The sequence below is a fragment of the Carassius carassius genome, chromosome 14 (genome assembly GCF_963082965.1).
Source record: "Carassius carassius chromosome 14, fCarCar2.1, whole genome shotgun sequence".
In the NCBI taxonomy this organism is placed as follows: domain Eukaryota; kingdom Metazoa; phylum Chordata; class Actinopteri; order Cypriniformes; family Cyprinidae; genus Carassius; species Carassius carassius.
This window is the reverse complement of record NC_081768.1, coordinates 12,875,937-12,901,049: the sequence shown is the minus strand read 5'-3', so window position 1 is coordinate 12,901,049 and position 25,113 is coordinate 12,875,937. Positions and strand designations below refer to the sequence as shown.

General features: G+C 37.1%; 2 protein-coding genes across 4 annotated transcripts; one reads left to right on the top strand and one right to left on the bottom strand.

The window, feature by feature from the left end:
* Positions 1-12,918, top strand: cnnm2a (cyclin and CBS domain divalent metal cation transport mediator 2a). 2 transcript variants are annotated; one of them, XM_059566177.1, is made up of 8 exons: positions 1-1,657; positions 6,347-6,490; positions 7,137-7,274; positions 7,386-7,555; positions 7,757-7,850; positions 8,221-8,283; positions 9,398-9,576; positions 10,693-12,918. In XM_059566177.1, the coding sequence occupies exons 1-8, from the start codon at positions 205-207 to the stop codon at positions 10,888-10,890; spliced, it is 2,439 nt and encodes an 812-aa protein (XP_059422160.1). In that variant the 5' UTR covers positions 1-204; the 3' UTR covers positions 10,891-12,918. The 2 variants fall into 2 exon arrangements, with proteins under 2 accessions (XP_059422160.1, XP_059422161.1); XM_059566178.1 differs by lacking the exon at positions 8,221-8,283 and having other exon boundaries at positions 2-1,657.
* Positions 12,919-15,276: 2,358 nt separating this feature from the next.
* Positions 15,277-24,421, bottom strand: nt5c2a (5'-nucleotidase, cytosolic IIa). Of its 2 annotated transcripts, XM_059566175.1 has the most exons (19): positions 24,362-24,421; positions 22,894-23,011; positions 21,983-22,021; positions 20,857-20,930; positions 19,542-19,659; positions 19,358-19,453; positions 18,964-19,055; positions 18,808-18,865; positions 18,625-18,718; positions 18,478-18,531; positions 18,261-18,344; positions 18,128-18,169; positions 17,701-17,808; positions 17,562-17,628; positions 17,305-17,475; positions 16,706-16,757; positions 16,358-16,418; positions 15,828-16,004; positions 15,277-15,743 (listed from the first exon to the last, which is right to left on the bottom strand). In XM_059566175.1, exons 2-19 carry the CDS (start codon positions 22,992-22,994, stop codon positions 15,507-15,509), a joined length of 1,725 nt encoding a protein of 574 aa, XP_059422158.1. In that variant the 5' UTR covers positions 22,995-23,011; positions 24,362-24,421; the 3' UTR covers positions 15,277-15,506. The 2 variants fall into 2 exon arrangements, with proteins under 2 accessions (XP_059422158.1, XP_059422159.1); XM_059566176.1 differs by lacking the exon at positions 21,983-22,021.
* Positions 24,422-25,113: the final 692 nt, after the last annotated feature.

The following is a 25,113-nucleotide window of genomic DNA, read 5'->3' as shown; positions in this document are numbered from 1 at the left end:
CCGTCATTAGGCATCTGTACTCACAGCAGTTCACATAGAGCGTGCTGGTGTGTCATCGTGCTGCAGAGAGACAACGATACTCGGTGAGTAATGCCGGCCTTGTTGCTTGATGTCAAGACTGCTAAAGAGAGGATGAAGGCGGACGCGGATTCCCTCTGACCGTGGCATCCTACATTCATTGACTAAAGTCTGCCCATTGTCAACATGGCAGAGCAATGGACAGCAGTGCCCACTTCTAATATGGCGGCGCTGAACCGGGCTAGATCATTGACTGTTATATTCTTAATTGTCAGCAGTTGTCTGATCAGTAGCACTGATGGCAAAGACGCGCCGGAAGAGACTGTCATCATTGGCCTCCGGCTCGAGGACACCGACGAGGTGTCGTTTATGGACAGAGGCTTTTTGCGCGTCAGCGAGCGTTCTCGTGTCAGGTTAAGGGTCTATGGGCAAAACATCAACAACGAGACGTGGTCCAAACTTGCCTTTACAGAACACAGCATCGGCAGCGCACCCGCGGAGAGCACGAGCCCCGGAGACGCACCTGCCTCGCATCCCTGCGGCATCCGATCCTCCGATATCATCATCCTTCCCAACGTGGAGGTAAACAGAAAGACATCTGGGATTATTGAAATCGAGGTGAAGCCTCTGCGAAAAACTGAGAAGAGCAAAGTGTATTACCTGTGCATCGCCACCGCCACACCTGGCGCGCAGGACTCGTGGTCCGAGAGCACCTGGGTCTATCACGAGGGACAGGACACTAAAGTGATCGTGGTGGAGGAGAAGAAGTTCCTGCTGCCTTTCTGGCTGCAGGTGATTTTTATTGCCATGATGTTGTGTTTGTCCGGCATGTTTAGCGGGCTGAATCTGGGACTGATGGCGCTGGATCCCATGGAGCTCCGGATCGTCCAGAACTGCGGGACTGAGAAGGAGAAGAATTACGCGAAGAAGATCGAGCCAGTCCGAAGCCAAGGAAACTACCTTCTGTGCTCTTTGCTCCTGGGAAATGTCTTGGTCAATACCACTTTGACTATCTTGCTCGATGACATCGCAGGATCAGGGCTGATCGCTATAGTGGTGTCCACTATTGGGATCGTGATTTTTGGGGAAATCGTGCCACAAGCCATCTGCTCCAGGCATGGGCTCGCCGTGGGCGCAAACACTATCCTCCTGACTAAATTCTTTATGATCCTCACTTTCCCTGCATCATATCCCGTCAGTAAACTCCTGGACCACGTGCTGGGGCAGGAGATCGGCACTGTGTACAACAGGGAGAAGCTTCTGGAGATGCTCAGGGTGACAGATCCATATAATGACCTGGTGAAAGAGGAGCTCAACATCATCCAGGGTGCTCTGGAGCTCAGGACTAAAACTGTGGAGGATGTCATGACGCCTTTGCGAGACTGCTTCATGATTGCCGCTGATGCCATCCTGGACTTCAGCACCATGTCTGAGATCATGGAGAGCGGCTACACGCGAATACCTGTGTATGAGGGCGAGAGATGTCATATTGTAGACTTGCTGTTTGTCAAGGACTTGGCCTTTGTGGATCCAGATGACTGCACGCCGTTGAAAACCATCACCAAGTTCTACAGCCACCCTCTGCATTTTGTCTTCAATGATACAAAGCTGGATGCCATGCTCGAGGAGTTTAAAAAAGGTAAGTTGAGTGCATTGTTTTTTTAAAGCTGCACCTTCCATTGTTGAGGAATTCAGCTATTTAATAATAAAAGTAAGATTGGACTTTAAAAAAAAACATAAAGTTATATACAGTTGCGTTGTTTAGTTGTTGAAGAAGTCACCTTGAATTGGATAAGAGGTGTGGGTATAAGAGGTGGGGAGTATAAAAGGGTAAAATTATAGATAATGTGCTTGCTTTTTGAATAATATAGTGGTTATAATAAAAGTATATCTTCATCATGTCTGAATGTTAGTTTCAACAGCATTTTCAAACTTTCAGTAACCCTTGAAGTTAGAAAGTTACAGTTGCTATCAAACACTTCACTTTCTCCTGATGAGGTAACCATAGCGTTACCATTTATCACATTTCACTTAAATAAAGCAATAAAGCATTTCAAAATAATTTTCATGTTATTTATAAATAACAAATTTCTAACTGCTTCACTAATTTTCTGTTTAAACAAATGATCTATTTAGCATGCTATATTGTGGTATAGTTCATATTTAGCTAATGAAGGCTTTTATAAATCCTTGCAGAGAACATTTTCCCCCGTGGCTCTGGGGATCCTTTTGGGTCAGTAAATATTTTAAGCAAAGCTCTAACATACAAAACAGACTCCATTAATATTCTATTACTGTTAATAATATTATTAGATGTAATATAAGATGTTTTAATGGTACCTGTTGATGGTCTCTTATCTCTGAGGTGTGGGGTTCAATGAAGACAATTCAAGAAGACTGTATTAAACTTCACCATCAGTCTCTGACTCAGATATAACATTGATCTCTGGAACAGAGTTCAGGAAAAGGCAATATCACTACTAACATACGTTTTTATTTTGCAAAATTACATCCCATAAAGCTGTGTTTTATGATTGCCGTTTAGGGAATAATTTCTTCAACAGGCCCTAATCATTCTGGCTTGTAATTTTTACTCCGTGCCCTGAGCAATCACAACATGATGTCTGAGCCAGTGAGTTATTTTATGACAGAAATAACAAACAACAATATGAGTGGGTAAACTTATGCCATTTCTTTCTTTAAGAATGCAGCTGTAACATATGTATTTAAATGGTTAAATGATATAGTTTAAGTTAAAGTGCGTCTTAATCAGTTAAGTAGTGAGTTGTTTCAAAGTAGAAGCCAGTTTGGGTTTAAGTATTCTGCGTTTGATGGTCATTTACAAACACGCTGTCATCCAGTTGCGGACGAAGACCATAGTAGGACTGTGGCTCAACATTCCACAAATTGTGGCTGAACAGGAAATGGACTTAACCAGATTTGGCCAACAATTGAGGTATGTGTAGTGTCGAGCTTGAGTCCATCAACAAAGCCTGTCTTAGAAGCCCCCACATCTCCTGTGTAAAGGACTCCATATCACCCACATAAGCCTTTCTCTCCCTGTCTTTGTTGTGACTCAGCATACTTTCAAACTGTGTTTACTCAACACAAAAGTAGTGATATGCTGTTACGGCGAAAGCATGTTGTCACCTGATGTGTCAAAGATCAAGTGACCATTAAGCTGCTGGTCTCTGATGGGTCTACGTATATCTGTTTATTATCTATAACCTTATTCAAGGTTCCTCTTGGATTTTATGCATCTGTACTGTTTGTTTAACTATTTTATTTTTCAGGTTATTTATTTCTGGCTGTTTTGTACTCGGCTGATTATTTTTACATTTATTTTATTATCTTTATTGCTCGATTTCAGGTTGTTCTTTATGTAAGCAGCTTTCATAGTGGCTTTTTACTCTTGGCTTTTCTAGTTTTATAAAACGACTCCTCACAGGAATGAGAGGTATTTGCATTCAAAATGTTGTGGAGTTGTAATGCTTAATCCTGTAAGCAGGGTCAGGAATTCACAGGGTCAATTGATGTTTATGTTGACAAAATAAAGTCTTAAATGTCATAAATCGTGTCTTAAACAAATGAAGCCACTTGTTTCCAGTAAAACACTTTTAAGAATTATGCATTATTGTTAGTTAAAGCTGAGCAATAAACTGACACGGGATAAAAGAAGGAAAGGTCCATATCTAAATTCTAACTATATTTATACATTTGTATATATTGTATCATGAAAGTTATTTTATAAAGTATATTACATTATGAATAATATACACTACTGCTCAAAAGTTAGAGGTTACTAAGATTTCTTTTTTAGGAAATTACTACTGTTATTCAGCAAGGATGCATTAAACTGATCAAAAGTGACTGTGAAGTCAGCTATTTCAAATAAATTCTGTTCAATTGAACTTTCTATTCATCAAAGAATCCCCTCAAAAAATAAAAAAATATATGGATACATGTGAAATAATACATAAAAATAGATTTTTAAGTTAAACAATATTTAATTTAATTTAGTTTATATTCAGTTTTTCTTTCAAAAACATTCAACTACAAATATCCTATTATATAAGCATATATATTAGCAAATATATTAATGTTGATAATATAGGTTATCAGTGTTGGGTAAGTTACTTTCAAAAAGTAATTAATTACTATTACCTATTAACGTCTTCTAGGTATAGATAAAGATTTACATTTTTTAACATTCTAATTTAAGTAAAGATGTTTATGAGCACTGAAGTGTTCAGTATGTTGGGGACGGAGCTCTAATATCTTGACATGTGACTTTAATGTAAGTGAGACAAACATAGAGGTCTGAAGAGAGGATTTGTAATTGAATAAGCTAATGTTAATTATATTTTGTGTTCGAATTAACTGTGCATGCACTATTGTACAGTTTATGATGCTGTTAGTTATAGGCCTGCCACAGGGGAGAAGAACTGGTGGTGAATTTACTGCACTGAAATTTCCATTTCCGGGGTGAAATATTTAGTCTTTTCCTTGGGAACCTAAAGTCATTTTACTGTTTTAAAAAGTGCTATATAAAAAGGCCCATCAGCCTTGATAAGTGACTGCAACATTTGTAAGATGTTCCAGTAAAGCATCACAGACGTGCCACCCACAGTCTCATCGACTATTTTTAGGGATGTTCCATTATGGAAAATATCGAAGGAAAAACCTCATTCCATAAATAAGGTGGGAATGTACAAAATGTGTCTTTTGTGTGTTGTCTAGAAACCATGTGTTCTGTTCACTTGATCTCAAATGTTTAATATAAGGCCTTTCTAGAAACCATTGCATCAGTCCATCTTGGCTTTTAATTTCCCTCAAAAGAATGCTTTATGCTCGACAGCAGTGTCTTGAGCATAGAAAGGAAGTGTCTTATTCTTACATGCCAGAGGTCTTATTTTTATGCCTTTGGAAGTGTGGGAGAATTGTACACTCTGGCTATAGATCATATGTGTACATTGAATTTCAAAAGTTTGTTGTCATTGATTTTTTTTTTTAAGCAATATTTTTATTCAACTATGATAGTAGTTGAAGACTGAAGCAATGGCTGCTGAAAATTCAGTGTTGCCATCACAGGAATAAATGACGGTATACCATATATCAAAACAGTAATCATGTATTTTAAATGTAATTATATTTAGCAATATTACAGTTTCTACTGTATTTTTGATTTAAAAAAATGCATCATAATTCCGAACACAAGTGCATCAGAACTACTAAGATCAGTGATCAGAACTCATAAAAACTAGACATGTAAAAAAAAAAAACACTTACACTTCAAAATATCTTCTCAAAGTGGTCAAAATTAAACAGTCTCAGACTTTTTATTAATGGCTGTTAAAGCCTCTTGGACACTGTGTGGGCAATTCTTGGGAACTCAAAACTTCTCCACTTCTTTTGATTGTTTGTATATAGGACCATTTATTTAATCATTTATGGTGTCTTATTTGGTTCATGTGTTGAGGAGTGACTGTCTAAATCTCTTAAGATCAGATAGATCAGTGGTGAGAGATGTGGGCGGCCTGGACAGTCAGAAAGAGGGAGTTTTTATTTACAAAATAATCTTATTTTCCCACTGATTTTAAGTCATGCTGGTTTTAAATGAAAACAAACTTATATTTCCTCATGCCGGTATGGGTGCTTACTGAATCCAGCAGGCATGAAATAGGCCTGCATGTCCCTTTGACCAAGCAGAGGGGAAAGAAAGATTGGTCAGTCATTAACTGGGGTCTCTGCCGCCGAGTAGTTTTTTAAAGAAACCGCTTCTTTTTTTGCTACTGTATACTGGTATTTATGGAAAAGTTTTATACGGACACACTACATAATGGATTGCTACACTTCCACGCCGGTGAGAGCATTGCCCAAGTGGAATGGAAACTTCATTTCAGATCTAATATTAGCTCTGGCTCCGGAAAATTCCTTTTAAATGATCACTAGCTGAGAAACAGGAAAATAATTTTCTTTAGCGTTTTGGTTGACAGTGCTGGGCAGGAATTTTTTAAGCAGCTTATCAAAGAGGTCCTGGGAAAACAGATGTGGAACCATGAGAGATTTGCTAAGAAAACGTGATGGATCATTGTCTGACTGTTTCTAAGAACCTTATGTTTGAACAGTCACAACTTTCAAATAATAACTCTCTCGGGGTTCTTAGTAAGCATGTGTGACATATTTTTATCATAAACCAGCAGAACTGTAATTCTGTGGGGTTTAGTGCATTCATGGTTGTTTAGGGTACAGGGGTCCACCATGTCCAAAATGATCTTGATACCTCATAAACTTCTCGTGTAACTGTATTTGGTTTTTGTCGTGGCAGGTAAATCCCATCTGGCCATTGTCCAAAGAGTGAATAACGAAGGAGAGGGAGACCCATTCTATGAGGTTCTGGGCATTGTCACGCTGGAAGACGTCATTGAGGAAATCATCAAATCTGAGATTCTTGATGAGACTGACTTGTACAGTGAGTATCACTTGCATTTACATGTCTGGCACATGCTATTATCCAAACATATGAGTTTATTCTATTCTATTCTGTTCTGTTGCTCTGTTCAACCTATGGGTGTTGACTTGCGCTCATTAATTTTTTTCCAAAATATTTAATACATACAGTTTCTTGAATGCACTTCTTCTAAGATGAGCAAGTTTTAAAAGTTAATTTTATTTATATATATATATATATACACACACACACATTTATTTTTATTTATTTTATTAAAGGGGTCATAAAGATGTCAGGATCTTTAAAAATATCAGAAAATTGTTTCACCTAATATCAATTACATGATAATTTTATTAAAAATACGTTGATTTATTTTTGTACATATTTTTTTTTTTTTTTTTTTTTAAAGATGTATACCCTCTCATGCATTCAAGGTGTTTCAGTTGATGGTGAAGCCACATAATGTATTATTTAGATGCATTAAATTGAAACTTTTCTTAAAAATAGAATTACAAAATTTAAAAAACATATTAATCAAAATTAATAGAAAGACTACCTAATCCGAGAACCTGGATTTTAACCTTGATTTCAAAAAAAGTTTTCCTTACTTTAATGCAATGTAAGTAAAACCATCTAACCGTGTCATCTTGTTATTCCCAAATGAAAGCTGACAACAAGACGAAAAAGAGGATAGCTCACAGAGAGAGGAAACAGGACTTCTCCGCTTTCAAACCCACAGATAATGAGTTGAGCGTGAAAATATCACCACAGCTTCTTCTGGCCGCACTGCGTTTCCTGGAAACTGGTACTGATGTCCAGCATGTAACTACATGTGTCTCTGTTTTTTTATTAAGAATGCAATCACAAACTTTTAAAGCATTCTTAACCCCATCTTATTTTGTATTCTCTCTACCAGAGGTGGAGTCATTCAGTACGGCTCAAATGTCAGAGAAAATCCTCCTGCGCTTGCTGAAACATCCTAACGTCATCCAGGAGCTCAAATATGATGACAAGAACAAGAAAATGTCAGAGCACTACCTCTTTCACCGCAACAAGCCCGTGGACTACTTCATCCTCATCTTGCAGGTATGAGTTCTGATTGAAAAGTCACAAACGATTGTGAGGTTCACATGATTGAAATCTCTGTTCCAAAAACTAGAGAGTTGCCTACCTAGACAGCATGTGATAGCAAAAGCTGTTGCAGAGGGCTGGTCCTTATTTTCAAACAAATTTAATTCCAACACTTTACTAGTTTTCTCTCAAATACTTGTAACTGTTGGCTCACAGGGGAAAGTGGAGGTTGAAGCTGGAAAGGAGGGGATGAAGTTTGAAGCTGGGGCCTTCTCTTATTATGGAGTGCTGGCTTTAACCTCTTCACCAGGTCTGAACGATGGATTTTCTCACTACTTGCACACATACCCCTAAATGTCAGGATTTTTAATGAAAATAACTGTTGATTTTATGAAATGTACAATATTTGGTCATGAAAGAAAGAACTTCATCTCTGAAGTTTTTACACTCTCTTTCGTATGGTTGATTTTTTTTCATTTTCTACCAAATCATGCATGATGTTATTTATTACACATGCTTCTGTTTAATCAATCACATTATGTAAATGCACGCTATGCAAATGATTACACTTTTGATTCTTGATGGAATTCGGTGTAAATCATATTTTCTTCCCCATGATTTCCCTTTGGTCTTTCCCTTCTTTTCCCTTAATTTTTCCCACCCTTCCTCTTGCTCTCCAGTTCCTCTCTCCTTATCTCGAACCTTTGTGGTGAGCAGGGCAGAATCGCTGGCAGGATCTCCAGGTACCGCACTCGTTTCTTCACCGCTTTTCATTCCTTTCACTGAATCCTCTCTTTCACATTAGAATTGGAAGATTGGAAAAGTGCATCAAGAGTTTTCAGAGGTCTGATAATGGTCATGGGAGCCTATAAGCATGGATCCGATCAACTTATTAACTGTTTTCAAAATTTATAATAATAAGATATGTTTCCTGAGCACCAAATCAGCATATTATAATGATTTCTAAAGGATCATGTTAAACCGAAGACTGGAGTAATGGCTGCTGAAAATTTGTTGTCACAAGAATAAATTATAATATTTCACAATATATTAACGTTTTGACAATATTTCACAATATTAGGGTTCAGTTTTAAAAAAATCTGATACATGCAGCCTTGGTTACTTCTTTCAAAAACATAAAAATAATCTTACCGACCTAAACGTTTTTAATGCTACTGTACACACCATTTGTTGTTTGATTAAAAAATGCTCATATGAAGCAAATTGGTTGTGTATATTTTTCTAAATTCAAAAAAATCCACAAGGTTAGATATCTGACCCTGGGATTATATACATTCCAGTCTAATGACTGTTGGACTGCTTCCCCACAGACACCCTTTGAACGGTTTCTTTAAGAAGTGGAGAACCTAATCTTATTTTGATTAAAAACTCTTCACCTTGTGTTAGCGTGTGAGTTATTAAGCAGATGTTCTAATCTTAATTATGTCACTTTCTGGCGAGGTTTGCAAATGTGTAAAAAGGGAATGGATTATATCCATTGTTTTATCAGCAAAGCAAAAGGTAGTGCCAAAAGAATGTTAGAAGTTGTTTGTTAAAGGTTGTTTTTCCTTATTAATGTTCATTATTTGGCTACGTAAACAAATCCTCACTGGATTTCTAGTCATATTAAATGGCTGCTACATCCCAATTTGGATTGAAAATAAATGAAGCTCAACTTTTGTGACTAAACACACAAAAGAATTCCACAGCAAGGTTCATGAGAAGAGACCGGGCATCCAAAATGAATGGAAAAATGTATGGAACATCAGACAAGAATCTTTTGTTTCGTTTGTTTACATCACAGCAACACCAGCAGTTGACCACTGACCTGCATGTGACCCTTTATTTGCTATACAGAAAATAAGTCACCTCCACGAGCGTTCGGACTCAACCACTCGGATTCCCTGAACAGGAGTGACCGGATGGAGGCGGTCACCCCCACACTGGGCAGCAGCAACAACCAGCTCAACTCCTTCCTGCAGGTCTACATGCCAGACTACTCCGTGAGAGCCGCCTCTGACCTGCTCTACATCAAGGTCTGAACGCTGCTGAGGATTTATATTGCACTTCTCAACTCATGGAATTGCTGAAAGTTGCAGTTAGACACATAAATTCCTGTCTGCCCACAGTCATGTTAAAATTGAAAATCATATTAATCAGAAGCTCTGTTTTAATTGAGGGCATCATGCAGTTTGTATGTTATCGTTTAGTGTAGAGGATTTGAAACCTTTTGATGCCCAAATATGATGATCCTACTTCCTGAAATTTAAAGACAGCTATATTTTTCTCAATTAATCTCACATACTGTGGGATAACATTAAACATAATATTTTACAGTGTAATATAGATTTGCAAAATAAATAACTGTCCTTTTATATTGTCTTTGCACTAGAACAGAGAGTTTGGGTTTGTAAGGTGATGAAAAGCTAATAACCAATTAAATCTTAAAAATCAATAAATGCCTTTAAAATAAAAACAATCAAAATAAAACCCTTAAAAAAAGGAAATATTGTATTAGTGGACTTGCAGATCTTGTGACAATTAACTGACATCAGAGAACCTGTGAACATGCCATTTTGTAATATATATTATATGTACTTCAAGTAAATATTACACATGAGAAGGGTTTGGTTCTGGAAAACTTGTACTAGAGTTAAGCAAATTATTAAAATATTTTCTGGAAATTATTTACTTGGTATTAACAACTGAAATATTTCTGAACAAATGTCATAAGTACCTAGGAACAGATTAAGCTTTTATTTCTTACTGTTAAAAATCAGATTTGTCAATAGAATCAAAAAATTATATGGATATATATATATATATAGATAAAAAAAGATTATTCTCTCTATTTCTTTCTTAACATGTTAACTTACACAACTCATTAAAAAATACAAAAAAGTCTAAAGAAATAACTTGCAGTCATAAATTAGTGGCTATATAGGTCAGCGCTTTTGAAATACACTTGGCTCTAAAAAAATCTAAATCTGAAAACATCAATGTGAATTTCCATGATGCTTCTATTCAAAGCATCTATAAATGATATAAAAATACAACCGCATGTGATTAATCACAGATATTAGCAGTACCACATTACAAAAAGCCCAAAATAGATAATTATGTCTCACAAATTCTTCTTCTTTCTCTGTCAGGTGACCCGCCAGCAATATCAGAACGCCCTGATGGCGTCTCGCATGGACAAGACGCCTCAGTCCACAGACAGCGAGTTCACCAAGATCGAGCTGACCTTCACAGAGCATCAGGATGGACCGCTGGACGAATCAGCCACTCTTTTGACCACCAACTCATACAAACCCAACTACACCGGTCACAACGACGGGGCAATTTAACCGCCCTCAGCGAAGAGAGATGGCAAAAGAGCGCAAACGGCTCCGTTAGCCTCTCCCTTGCCACGTACTGAACAAGAGGCCTTTCTGTGGGCAGCTTCACTTCCTCTCATCACGGTCGATTTCAAAGGGGAACATTCGTAAAGACTACAATGTGGAGGGCCGCATATCTCACTATGCATGCACTAATGACCTTAACACCTTTTGTGTGCAGCGAATCAGTTAGGGACCACCACATCATTCTCACTCGCTCATTCGATCGAGGACAGATACTCTTGAAATACACACTTAGAAGGAGCCAGGTGACGACTCACACCACACCTCGACCAGACACGATACCAGAAGGACAAAGAAATGCCGGTGCCTTTAGACAGCGTGCAGTTACTGTCAACAAAGGAGGCCCCCGAGGGCCCGGGCCACGTGGAGCTCTCCAAAGTCTTCCACTCGACCCAGGAAGACTGAGCAGATGAGATCTCAGCATTCGGGAGGCTTGTAAACATGGAGATCAATATCCCCAAGCCCTTTGAGAAAAGCCAGAATGCATCTCAGCCCACGACCAAAGACATTTGGCATAATTTGTTACAAAAAACAGCAGCCTCAGACATTACACGCATAAGCGGGTGAAATGGCGTATCTGGACTGTGCCAAATAACACCGACAACGATTTTATCGATTTCTTCTGCCCAGGTTAATCCACGTCACGCGCAGGTGTGCTACGTACAGCGCTTGCAGTACAAAGAAATCAAATGTGTTTACATATGAGGGCCTTTTTCATTCATATATATATATATATATATACAGAGAGAGAGATTTTTTTACGTCAACCCTGATTGTGCTGAGGTACAGCGTCACCTATTTTAAGGTTAATAGAGTATACGTCTCATGATTGGTTCCATTTTTACGTACGTCGGACCACTCTTAACTAACGATATGTTTTCGATTTTCAGTGCTTTTGCTGTAATCACCTAACTCTTCATTTTTAAAAGAAACGTTTTGTATGTCACAACTACCTTTCTTAAGATAGTTGCTAGCTGCGTTTAGGACCTCAAAGACACTATTTCAGGAACTTACACTCTTAACTAATATCTCATCTTCAGATTCCGCTATTGCTCTTTTATCTTATTTGTATTATTATTATTATTATTATTATTTTTAGAAAATCTATTCATGTAAAACTCAATGTCATGGGATTGTAAAAGAGGTACTTGATGATTCACTGAATTTAAACAGGCGAAAAAGGAAAATACTTAAGCATTAATGTATTTATTTGGTTTAGGTTTATATTAACGCTCTTGATACAAAGGGGAATGAATCTCTGGCTGATGGTTTTCACCGCTGACCATTTTTTTTTAATCAGCACCTCCTGAGACACTTTTGTCAGATGCGTAAAGCCGCCGGATATCAGGATATTCACGTCTCGAGTGTTTATGTAGCAACCTCTCAGTGCAATAGTGTAACAGCTATTCAGGGACAATCATGACCAACTAATGTGCTCGCAGGTAGGACAAAATATCCAAAAGTGAACTAGTAAGAATTTAATTTAATGAGACTGAGAGGTAGAGTAAGTGTGTTAGACTAACACAACTACTGTTAAGGGGCTTGAGATGGGAAATAGTGATTCTTGAACACTAACAAATGCTTCGGTCAGCATTCCTGTTCTTCTGTTACATCGACTGCTTATTCCATTTTTTCCACACTGTGTTAAAGAGAAACACCTGTTTATTTCACTTAAAGTATTTGGTGATGTCCTACAGATCAGATCAGTGTTTTCACATTGGATCGCCTGCCTTAGATAAGAGAAAACGTCTTCAGAAATGTGGTGCTCTAACATGCGGTTTGAGTCGGTCATACACTGCTGCTATTTTCAGTCTTGAATGTGTAAAGAGATACTGTACAGTCATAAATCAGAGAGTACTATTATATGCTTACATACTATAAAACAGACAATGCTATATCAGATTTAAATATTCATATATATATAATATATATAATGCAGATGTAAATTGCTTTAATAAAACTGTTTGACAACTTTGTTTGCCTGAATATTTATTTATTGAATGTTTCTAATAAGACTCTTAATTATATTGACTATGATTTTTTTTAAACAGAAAAGTAATAGATTTTAATTGGCCTAAACAGTTTTGAATTAATTATCAACCCTTTATGTTGGGAAATATAGGGGTCAATTTGACCCATTTAAATTTTGGTATTAATGGAAGTCCTGGTTAACCCAATTAATTTTATTTTTTATTTTTGTGTGACTTTTTTTTTCTCACGTAATGTAATGAAAATGCCTGCAAAGCGTTGACACTTTAATGTTGAGGAATGCATGTATAGAATTTGAGGTCATTTAGGTTACATACAGGTGCATCTTAATAAATTAGAATGTTGTGGAAAAGTTCATTTCAGTAATTCAACTCAAATTGTGAAACTTGTATATTAAATAAATTCAGTGCACACAGACTGAAGTAGTTCAAGTCTTTGGTTCTTTTAATTGTGATGATTTTGGCTCACATTTAACAAAAGATGCACCTGTACTGTATATGCATTTGGCAGATGCTTTTATGAGAAAAATTTTAATCAGTTCATGCATGTTCAGTTTTCTGGCAATCAAACCAATTATCTTTTTTTGGATCAAAAGTATCCCAATCTTACTAAAAGTATTTGAACAACACAGTGACCAACATTGGATTTAATCTGATTTTACAGTCCTTTTTTCCTTTAAACAACCCATTTTCAAGATTTTATCTAATCTAATAGTCGAAATCAAATAGGATTATTTTTGAACAACTGGCCTCTAGGGGCTCCACAGAGCACTAGTAATCCAGATTTGGTCATCTGAAAAAGTGTGTATCTGGATCATTGTGATCACATCCAATTTTGCTGTATGAACAAGGATTACATGATCCTGGATAGCAAAACATGGGACTGCCAAATCCAGGTCATTCTGATCTAATTAAGATTTAAAAAAAAAATTTTTTTAACAAATGTCCCTAAAGTTCAATTCCCAGGTTTTAAGCAAAATACAAGAGTTAGTAACCACAATTTTCCACGTTGGTTTTGGAGGATGCAAAGACAGCTATTGCTGAATGACCACAAGGGGGTGCTGCATGACAACTTTATTCTCTTCATACGCAACAAGCCAAAGCACTGAAAAGCACTCCTCCCACGTTGTCTGGCATAACCGTTTGAGATACAGCAATGCACAACATAAAAAAATATATGGATTCACAAGCTTTGGGCTCAAACAAACCCAGAGATTTTAAACAAAAAGTACAGATGAATCATACCACACCCCCATGTACAGCAGATCTTACCTGAATGAGAAAGCCTCAAAATAAACGGAAGGGGTCTGATTAGGTTAAAGCACTATATCACTAATCACACAATAGTCACAAAATAAATCATCTTCAACAGCATCTGTGAATTTAAATGAAGGACACTAATAACAAATTACATCAGCAAGATGACTTTGATATCAACTCCAGTCCAAAATCAACAACACTGTTCAAAATAAACCAATACAGTATACATGTGTGAAAATGGTATGGTATGGACTTCCAAAGCATCATGGACCCATCAAAAAATTCCCTTTTTGATTTAAAACGATAACAAAAGACAAAACCACTTCTGTTGCTAAACAGTGCACCATGTCAGTCAAAAACAAAGTTTCAGGATCTGGACTGTTACTGTATGAAGTACAAATGTTCATTATGACAGAGCGTGATTCATGGACGAGCTTCCTTTTGGTCCAATGTCACCCACAAGGCTTTGTGTCAAACATTCAGACAAGCTCAGTCTCAATCTTAAATCACAGCCAACTGCCAAAAACTAACCGTTATGCTAAAATAAAACAAAGATTTGTTTACAATATCTGGCTGAATTAACTTTTATATCAGTGGATATAAAAATAGTAAATAATGAATCTAAGCTCTAGATTCAAGGTCTAATATTAACACAGTGATCATGGCAAGTGCATAAGAATTACAGTATCAGTATCTAGTAACCTGAAACCCTGCATCTCACTCTGCATAAAATAGCAACAGTTGCATGTGTTCCATTTTTCACCCAATAACATGACCACATTTTGCATTCGAGTTTTAAAATGAAGATGGCAATGTTACAGCACTTAACAGGCAGTCAGATACCGAGCAAGCTGCATTGTTGGTGTGACATTTCCCAGCATGCAACATGGCTCTTATCTAAATTTTGAAGGCTCCATGGAGACACAGAATAAGTATTCATGCATTTTCTTCAAGCTTAAGTCAGTGTCGTACCTTGTAACTCATTTGTTCCCTCAATATCATGCAAATAACGGAGTCTGTAATTCAGTTTAAACGGGGATCTTTTCTCTGTTAAGACTTCCATGTTTTACAGTGAGGCCTACTCTGTAAACACCATTCAAAAAAAGAAGCTAGAACTATCAAAACCCAGTTGTAGCTTCATACTCTCATCAGACCATTACTTCTAAAATACGTTAAACACTTTGCAACAAATAAACATTCTCTCTTTTATCTCTATAAAATATATGACTGAGTGTGAATGCAAGGATTATACTTATTTAAACAGCAGACACACATCTCTAAGAACCCAAATCCAGTTCCAGCAATGCCACAGGCTTATTCTTCCTCCTCCTCCTCCTCCTCATCGTCATCCTCATCGTGGCAGTGCGTGATCTCTTGTGGCGTCTGGGGGAAGAGGTGTGGCGGATTGATCTCACTTATGGAGCGGGTCAGCTGGTGTCTCTTGCACTCGTGGTCTCTGAAGTCGATGGAGTGGCGGTTGCGTGTGGCCATGGGCGACTCCGTGTCATGGATGTCCACGTGAGTGTGCTCCACCGTGGACTCGTGAGGCATCTGAATGTACAGAAGACAACAGGTTACTGAAGTGACTTTTATGATTAATGCATCAACTGTAGACAGTGTGTTTGTTGAGCTTACCTGGACGTGGGCAGCTCTGAACATGTAGCTGAAAGGATAGTACAGGAGATTGATGAAGGATGCAGCGTATAGGTCAGCATAACGCATCACTTGAGAGGCAAAGAGAGTCTGACGAGAACCGCTGCGGAACAGACTTCCCATCATCCCATAGCACATGTCCATGTCATGGGTCACTTTCTGAGAAAAGCAAAAACACAGAAACAGCGCACAAATGAGTTTGAAAGAAGTGATGGGAAAATAAGTACACATTAAAATGATCAAAAATGACATTTTATTGTTACAAAAGATAAATAAATGCTGTTTTTTATTTCAGCTGCACTGAAACTTCAATTTGGACCTTTAAACCATTTGGGAAATCCTGGAATCCTTTCCTCAAAAACCTTAATTCCTTTTTGACTGAAGAAAGAGAGACTTGAACAACTTGGATGACATGGGGTGAGTAAATAAAATTTTACTTTACCGCAACGTGTCTTCACTGAAAATATTCTCAGTACACAGTGCACTGCTTTCCTATGCATCAAGAAATATACCTTAATCCTCCTCTGAATAGAACTGATATCAGGTCTCTCATTGCTGCTGCTGTCCAAATGCCTGTAGACAAAAGAAAGAAAGGATGCAGAAAATGGCAGGACAAAAAGAGAGATGTGGGTTGACATCAGTGTTGAATGAGTTCAAGCAATAGAAGACGTGAACCATCAGTCTTGAAATAGGAAGGAATGTGCGTTTTTTTTATCTGCATTTCAAATGGCTGCAGACAGCAGGGGGGGAGCGACGTGTTCTTCTCTGGGTAAACGAGGGCTTGACTGACTGAGAGCACGCACGTGCACTGGATGGCAGTGGTGCAAACATCTGAGCAGAAGTTCACAGATGATACCTACTTGTAGAGCTCTGATAGGAAAACGTCCAGACTCTGTAGTTCCTCAAACAGTGCTGCAAAAATGAGAACACAGAGTTTTTATTTTTGTTTTATTTTGTAATCTAGTTTTAAGCAGTTCAACCAAAAAAACTCATTTGCTTATAATTCACTAACCCTCGGCCCATCCAAGATGTACAACAATTAGATGGATTCGTTGAGGATTATTGTGATGTTTTTAAAAGTATGAACTCTCATTCTGACGGCACCCATTCACTTCAGAGGATCCTTTGATGAAAAAATTAATGTATTATGCTAAATATATCCAAATCTTTTCCAATTAAGAAACAAACTACATCTTGGTAGGCCTGAAGGTGAGTTTATTTCCAGCAAATGTTCATTTTTGGAGTGAGCTTTTCTTTAAAGTTTAAGTAATATTATTAATATTTTTTTCAGGTTTTTTATGTCTATATAGTTTTTATTCATTGTTATTTCAATTTTAGTTAAACTGAGTGAAAATGAGAAATGTAGTTTTGCCAACTGGCTGAATTAATAAAAAAATGGTTTTGTTGGTTTTATTTCAAGTAATGAGCATGAACTATAATAACCCTGTCACAGACTCACTGCTCTTGTCGGTCCACACATGCAGCTCCTGAGCCAGCTCAGGAATCACCAGGAACGTTCTCCAGCCCTGACGCTTCTTAGACTTCAGGATGTCTCCAAAGATGTGGTCACCAATGTACAAGATGTCCTTTCCTTTTGCTCCCAGCAGGTCACAAACTATGTCTGAGGAACCTGGGGAGAATAAAGAATATTCAATCAGGCATTTTAGACCAGAATTTGAAAAAAAATATGAAGGATGACATTTATTTTTATCTTACCACCGGAATACACTATGCCATGCTGCAAGGGACCTGTATATGTTCCGATCTTTAGTCTCCCAGTGGTCTACAGAACAAAAATATGGCTAAATCAATGAGTGTCACATTAAACTACTCATGTGAGTCTAGCTGATCTTACCATGTCCACCTGTCTCAGGACTGTGCCCTCCCCGAAGAACACTGGCTTCCTGGCGTCCACCAGAATAAGGTCAAAGTAGGACTGCCAGGGCCGATGAGGCATACCAGCCTGTAATAAAAAAAAAAAGAACAGATTCAGTCTGTCACTGTCTTTGTGTATGCAATAAAACAAGATTTTATACTCCCTGGCTTTCTGTTCATACCCACTTTCTCAAAAAATTTTATTAGAACACTTTTTAATGAAAACTGTGATATTACAGACACATCATAAATGGAGTGTTCCTTTACACAGTGCAGCTTGTTGGTTCATGTTTTCCACACAAATTATATCCTCCGTCACAAGACATTTTCATTGGGGATCCGAGACAAATAAAAACAACTTAGTACTACTGTTATGCCAATGAACAACAATATTGAAGATTACTTACTTTTGGACCATGTGGAAAATCAAACAAGTATGTCATAATTTTCTAAAAGAGAAAAGGAGAGGAAATTACAGCTTACATTTGTTTCTAATGAAAATCCAACAGATTTTGTCAGATTATGTCTATAATAACTCACATCTGTGTATTTGCAGTCACTGTTGGTAACAAGGAACACTTTGGCAACTTCGTTCATTCGGCTTAGCAGCAATGGTAATTTGGCCTAGATCAAGACAGAAACACAAAAATGATGTCTGTGAACTTTAAACTGCAATTCATTATGAATAAACATGCAAAAAGAAATAAGGTAACAAAAACACTGATCAGCAAGCTGTTCAATAATCTGGTTTACTTACATCCTTCACTACATATTTCTCCAGGTTTTCAACGGTTTTCTCTTTGAGTGAGCCCTGAAATGTCACACAGAAGCAGTTACCCATAGTGTGAAATCTATATTAAGTCAAGAACTGCTGTTGCTTTTGGCACTTAAAACTAGCCTTCACCTTGAAATGGACCCAATCCACAGCATCTCTGACATCCTGAAACATGCTCTTGAAAGACATGAAAAGATCTCCATCTTTAAAGCCACTCTCACAACTGTAGAGGCAAAAATTAAAAGGTCATATAAAATGCCAATTCAGACCAGAGGAGCTACAGAAGTGTTCAATGAGGGCGCAAAAACAAACCTTCTATATCTGGAGCAACTAGTAAAGAAGTCAACCAGGCAGGCAAAGAGGTATGTCTCTAATAAAGCACAAAAACAAACAGTGTTAACTTAAACATGGACTTTGGATTCTACATATTCTTTTGGATTTTGATATTAGCTGATAGAAGATTTTAACCTGGGAGGTTGAAAAGTGTGTTGAGGATGTAGAATCGCTCAGTATCTCCACGCTGAATGAATTTGTTTGGGTACAGCTCTCTTATTTCTGGACTAAAACATACAGTTGAAAAAACACAATGACATTTTCTGGAGGTGTGACTAACCCCATAAAATCTGCATAAAATGATAAGTGACACTATTTACTTCTTTAATGCATCATTTTGTCTTATTGGTAATGACTCACCAGTGCATGTTCTTCCAAATAATAAAAAAAATGAAAAAAGTGAATTTTACTAGCATAAACATTTTACGAATATATATATATATTTTTTTTTTTACAGCAGAAGAATGAATGCACAAAGTGATCACTATCCAGAACATCAGTTGCTCTGAAATTATGAGTGCAGACTTACCCACGCAGGAAGCTAAAACCATGAGCGCACACAAGGATGTTTCCATACCCATCTACTTTCAGCAGGTTTCCATACATTGTATCAAACACCAAGCCTCTGAGAGATGTACAGAATTTATGGGAATCAAAACATGAAGTAAAAATACAGTTTGAACAGCATGTTAGAAAATGATCTTTCAAATCACCTTGTGGGAAAAGCAGGGTCATAGACAAAGTTTAGCAGCTCTTGTGGGTAACCAATGGAAACCAGTCTTTCCACAGTCAGATCGAAGCCAAGAGATTCATACTCCGGAGACTTATACACTATTAACAGAGAAGAAAACAAAGTGATGAAAATCATGCTATCATATACACTACTGTACAAAAGGGTCTGTAAATATTTTTTATGTTTTTGAAAGAATTCTCTTATAATCAACACGGCTGCACTTATTTGATCAAAAGTAAAAACATTAAAATTATTAAATATTATCAGAATTTAAAAGAACTTTCTATTTGAATACATTTGAAGATTTAAGGCTGCGATGGAAAAGCTGAATTTTCAGCAGCCATTACTCCAGTCTTCAATGTCACGTGATTCTTCAGACATGACTTCTTTATTATTATCATCACTGAAAACAGCTGCGCTGCTTAATAGTTTTGTGGAAACCATGATACATTTTTTTTTAACTGTTCGTTTCTTTCAATAACAAAATCTTACTGCCCCAAAACTGTGGCTTCTTTTGCAAGAGATAACCCTCTTAAGGAGCCTAATAAACCAGTACTTCATTTTCTATAGAAGCAAAAAGGTTTAAGTGAAATGTTTTAAGAATTTCTTAGGCAAAACATCTGTATTAATATGTTGCAAGAAACCCCTTTGGACCGCAAAACCTAAATTAGCCAGATCAGCTGAATGAACATTTCCCCAAAGAAAGAGAGGAAGGTGGACCACTTTAGCCAAATATTTTACTGACCAGCATGGTCTTATTAGCATAAAAGTTCAACTAAATGGAGTCAAAATTGTTGTGTATGCTTCACTTCTGCTGAAATACTTGCCAAAGTCAGCACATTCACTGCTATGCAATTAGAAGGGAGTTACACAACATTGATCTAGCAGACTAAGCAGCTCATACTAGGTGTTAATATTAGGCTGTGTGCTGGCAAAAGAATTTAAAACCTTTTCCTGTGAAGATTAGCACTCGTTTATTATTACAGATCCATAAACAGGAAGATGACCAATCAAAAGGACCACATTTTATTTCATGGATGTCAATTCACCCATTCATCTCGTTTAGAGCTTTGCGTGCAAGAAATCATGTGCCTGACATGAGCCAGCTGAAGTCAGAGGTGCTATTTACAGAGCCATGACACGACCAAATACATGAGACCAAGGATTACCTTACAGGATCATGTTATGGTGTTAACCATTTCGCAATGCTTTACAATTCTATTGAACTTACTTTATAAATGACACTGGCATCATGCAGACCTCATGTTTCAGATGCAGCACATACTTCATCTTACCTGCTAGAGTGTAGTCCATATCAAAGCCAAAGCATTTTATCTTCTCCATTGCCAAACTTCTATTGACAAAAACTCTGTAGAGATAGAAACAGTCCATTAAATACAAATGCCATTGTTATTTAATATTCTCTCAGTTGCAAACTGTGTTAAATTCAGCAGACTGTATTATTCCATTGCCTTGAGCACAACCTGTGAGCTGTTCAGCTCTAAAGGAGTTTATGTAAGTGTAGATAATGAATTACAGTGACGTATTGTGACCTGTGAAAGCAATAAATCAGAATTTATACATTTGGTTAAATTATATATATTCCTATTTCGGCCCAAGTATGAGGTGGAGCAAATGGCATGGTAATATTCCCTGATTTTTTGTGCAGTAATGAGGACTGACACTGTTTCAAAACAAAAACAGAATGGTAAATAAAATACATTTTTAAAAATCAGGAAAAACAACTTCATAGTCTGTCTTCATGTGCTGAGCACATCTCCTTTACAAACCTGAAAAACATGTTTTTCAGATTTTCTGAAAACAATGACACCACCCATCTGGTTAACATATGTACTGATACATGAAAAATAATAGCAGTATATGAACAGTTATTATTAATAAACCAAAATATGCACTTTAATACAAATTACAGTTAAGAGATAAAACTGTAAAAAGCTTGCTTCATAATAGTTCATATTTTTAAGTTTACATCAAGTATATGTTATTGTCTTCCAGATGGTTTAAACTGTGCTATGGTCAGTTATTTTCTTGATGTTAAAAATATATATTTTAATTCACCTGATGCTAGAACATCTTTATTCAACTTTACATTTGCAGTAAGACACTAAAAATGTAGCAAGGCACAAATGAGCTGTTAAATGATGTGTTAAGAGCATGAAGGAAGGAGATATAGCTAGGGGAAGGGAGAATGAAGGAATGATATCACAGCTTCAAACCCCATCACAGGTCTCCCTATGGACACCTGCATACAGTCACAGCACAAGGGAAAAGCATTGATGGTTTCGTTCAAATTGTATTTTTAGTGCTGTGCTGTGATGAGTACATGGGAGAAAAAAAAACATCAATTACAAAATAGACGATCAGTCAGCACTGCAGGTCAACAACAAAACTTGGGCATACCTCATAGAAGGATGACAGTGGGCCAGTTCCTGTGGTAAGCTTTGTAATAAAGGAATACATGGACTGTGTGTTATATCAGTAAACACCGGCTTATGCCACTGCATGATGAACTGTGTTCAGTATGTTGCTTATGAATGACATTCCAGGTCTTCTTACCATTGGATTCACTTTCGGATTGATTTTCAAAATATTGCACTTTGTGACGGCCATGATGGTTTTCTTCAGAAAACTTTAAGTCAACACATTTATAGCATAGTCTACATGTAAATAATGATTGCTCTTATGAAAGGACAGTTTGCCACGACAAACAGCATTTTATTAACTTGCAATTATTATGCTGACATGCCAAATTAACCTGCCAAAAGACTTAAGTAAACATAGCCTACTAAAACATGGGATATGAGAATCATTATATCAATATTTAAAAGTTGGGCACAGTTGTTTGATTAAGCAAAAAGATTACAATACATAACTTCAGATTAAATCACATGCATGCTGACATGCTTTCAACAATGAAGCTGACAGATTTTGACAGACAACCAGACATATAAACAGGTGCATCCACAGAACAACACAATGGCATGGCAAGAGTAAACATGCTACTCACCATATTACATTTTAAATTAAAAAAAAAAAATTTTTCTTGGTATTCAAAAGCTTTATGTGCACATAAATTTTAAATATCTCAATGAAGTCAGGTCTTCATTATTGACCATAATCTCAACTGTAGTGGAGACTAGGTCATTTTCTCCAACTGTTGCTACAAGAAAAATATATTTTGTCTTGTTTAAATTTAGGTATATGACAATGGACTTGTTTTCAAGTTATTAAAATGGTACACAATCTGATTTAACCAGTATAACAGCAATGGCATTCAAAGCTAAAAAAGCATTAGTGAAATGTATCAGTACCTGTGATGCACCTCTCTTCTGTACTTCTTCATGGATAAACCATCCATGTTGGCAGGAAGGTCTGCATAATTCTGCAGCCGATCACTCCAAGAGGTTGTCATCTTTAACTGCTATAAGTCTGAGAAAGAAAGCAACAATTAAAAAGAAGATTCTGTTCTAAAATACAGTGCAGACGGACATCAGAAGACGACGGTGAAATTGAATATACAGAGCACTGGTTTAGTTTCTCAGAGGTTAACTTTCCACCACATTTAATTGTTGCACAATAGTCCTGCAGGTGATATGCAAACCTTAACAATAAAAGACCAGACACATTCAAAATATTCCACACTATGCTACACTTATAATAATCATGTTAAATCAGTGTAACAGTATTTACTGAATCAAAGATAAACAGAGATGAACAGGAAGAACACACAACTACAGAAAGCTGCCTGAAATCACCGTCTTTCAGATGAGACTTAAACCGAGGTCCTGACTCTTTGTGGTCATTAAAAATCCCAGGATGTCCTTTGAAAAAGAGTATGGTTGTAACCCCGGCATCCTGGCCAAATCACCCCTTGGCCTGTGACCATCATGGCCTCCTAACTATCCCTATATCTGCTGACTAGCTTCATAACCCTGTCTCCTCTCAGCAATAGGCTGCCCTCGCATCATATCATCCAGGTGGATGCTGCACACTGGAGGTGGTTAAGGAGATTGCCCCTTTCTATGTAAAGCGCATTGAGTGCCCAGAAAAGCACAAGGAATTATTATTTATTATTATTTTAATGTTTAAATCAATTACAAAATATCAGGTTTATGGTACATCTTTAGATAACCTCAAGGAACTAATTTCCAACTTTAAAACTGAAGGACAACTCACGGAAGCCACACAATATTTCGAAACAATGTATTTATTATTATTACAATTTTCTCAAGTACCATTATAGATGCGTTTTCTCATTCTCTACAACAGTGGTTTTAACTCAATTCCTGGAGGGCTGCAGGTCTGCGGAGTTTGGTTCCAAATCACACCTGCTCGGAGGTTTCTGGTGATCCTGAAGACCTTGATGAGCTGGATCAGGTGTGTCTGATTAGGGTTGAGGCGAAACTGCAGAGCTGTGGCCCTCCAGGAATTAAGTTTGAGACCAATGCTCTACTGAATTTGGCTGTTTCATTTATGTAAAGGCCATGTTAAGTTTCCACGTTGTGCCTTAGAAACTGTAAATATGTATGTAATAGTATATCAAGGCATACATTCGAACAGATGTGTCTTCTTGGTCATACAGTTCCGTGATGGTAAAGTTAGCACCGCAGCTAACGTTAACTAACATTCCTTTAGTTTTGATCAACCGGAAAGTAATGCATAAGACGGAGGAAATTGCTTTACCGCTCATATACACAGTTATTCTACAACATTTTAATGACATAACTACTGCTTCTTGAAACGGATTATATGTCCGCTCAGTCTCAGTAGGCTACTTACCTCACCTCCTTCAATGACCAACGACTGCTGTTCTGCGCTACTGCATACTGCGCATGCGCGAACCGTTAAGCGACTACATCAAAGCAACATTAAAACCTCATTTAAATACAATCTATATGAAAGCTTAAACGCTGATAGTGTGTGGAAGTAATGTCATATAACAGATTACATAATATAATCTGGAAAGAGTCATGAATCTAAAAGCCACACAGAACAAATACAGTAAAAAAAAATTATTTAATGTCTGTTGACAGTGGCATAAATACAATTAGCCTAATGTAAAATGATGTGTTTGTATTCCATCAGTAATGCGTAGCTAGTGAACAGACATGGAAGATAAATATCGCCATCTATTGGTCATCAACTTTAGACTGCGTTTAGAGCATTTCATATCAGAACTGAAAAAAAACACAAATAGCTAAATACATTTTGATAAACCAATGAAACAAATAATTCTTTCTTGTTTAGAAGTAGAAATTTTGGGTAAACATTATGTTTTCTCGTGAAAAACGATTAAAAAAATGACTTTAAATGATGTTGTACATAGCCTACTCCAGTGTTGTGCCTGAACGCGTTCATTGAACGATAGTTCATGAACTCGTTCATATTTTGGGCGAACGTGAACTGAACGTGCTGTATTAATGCCTGATGAACGTTATTGTGAACTCGTTCATTCTGGTGTCTGTGAACGGCACGCTCTCTCAGGTTAACTTCGTTCAATAGGGTGCCAGATTTCTATAGAGCCTTCCAGG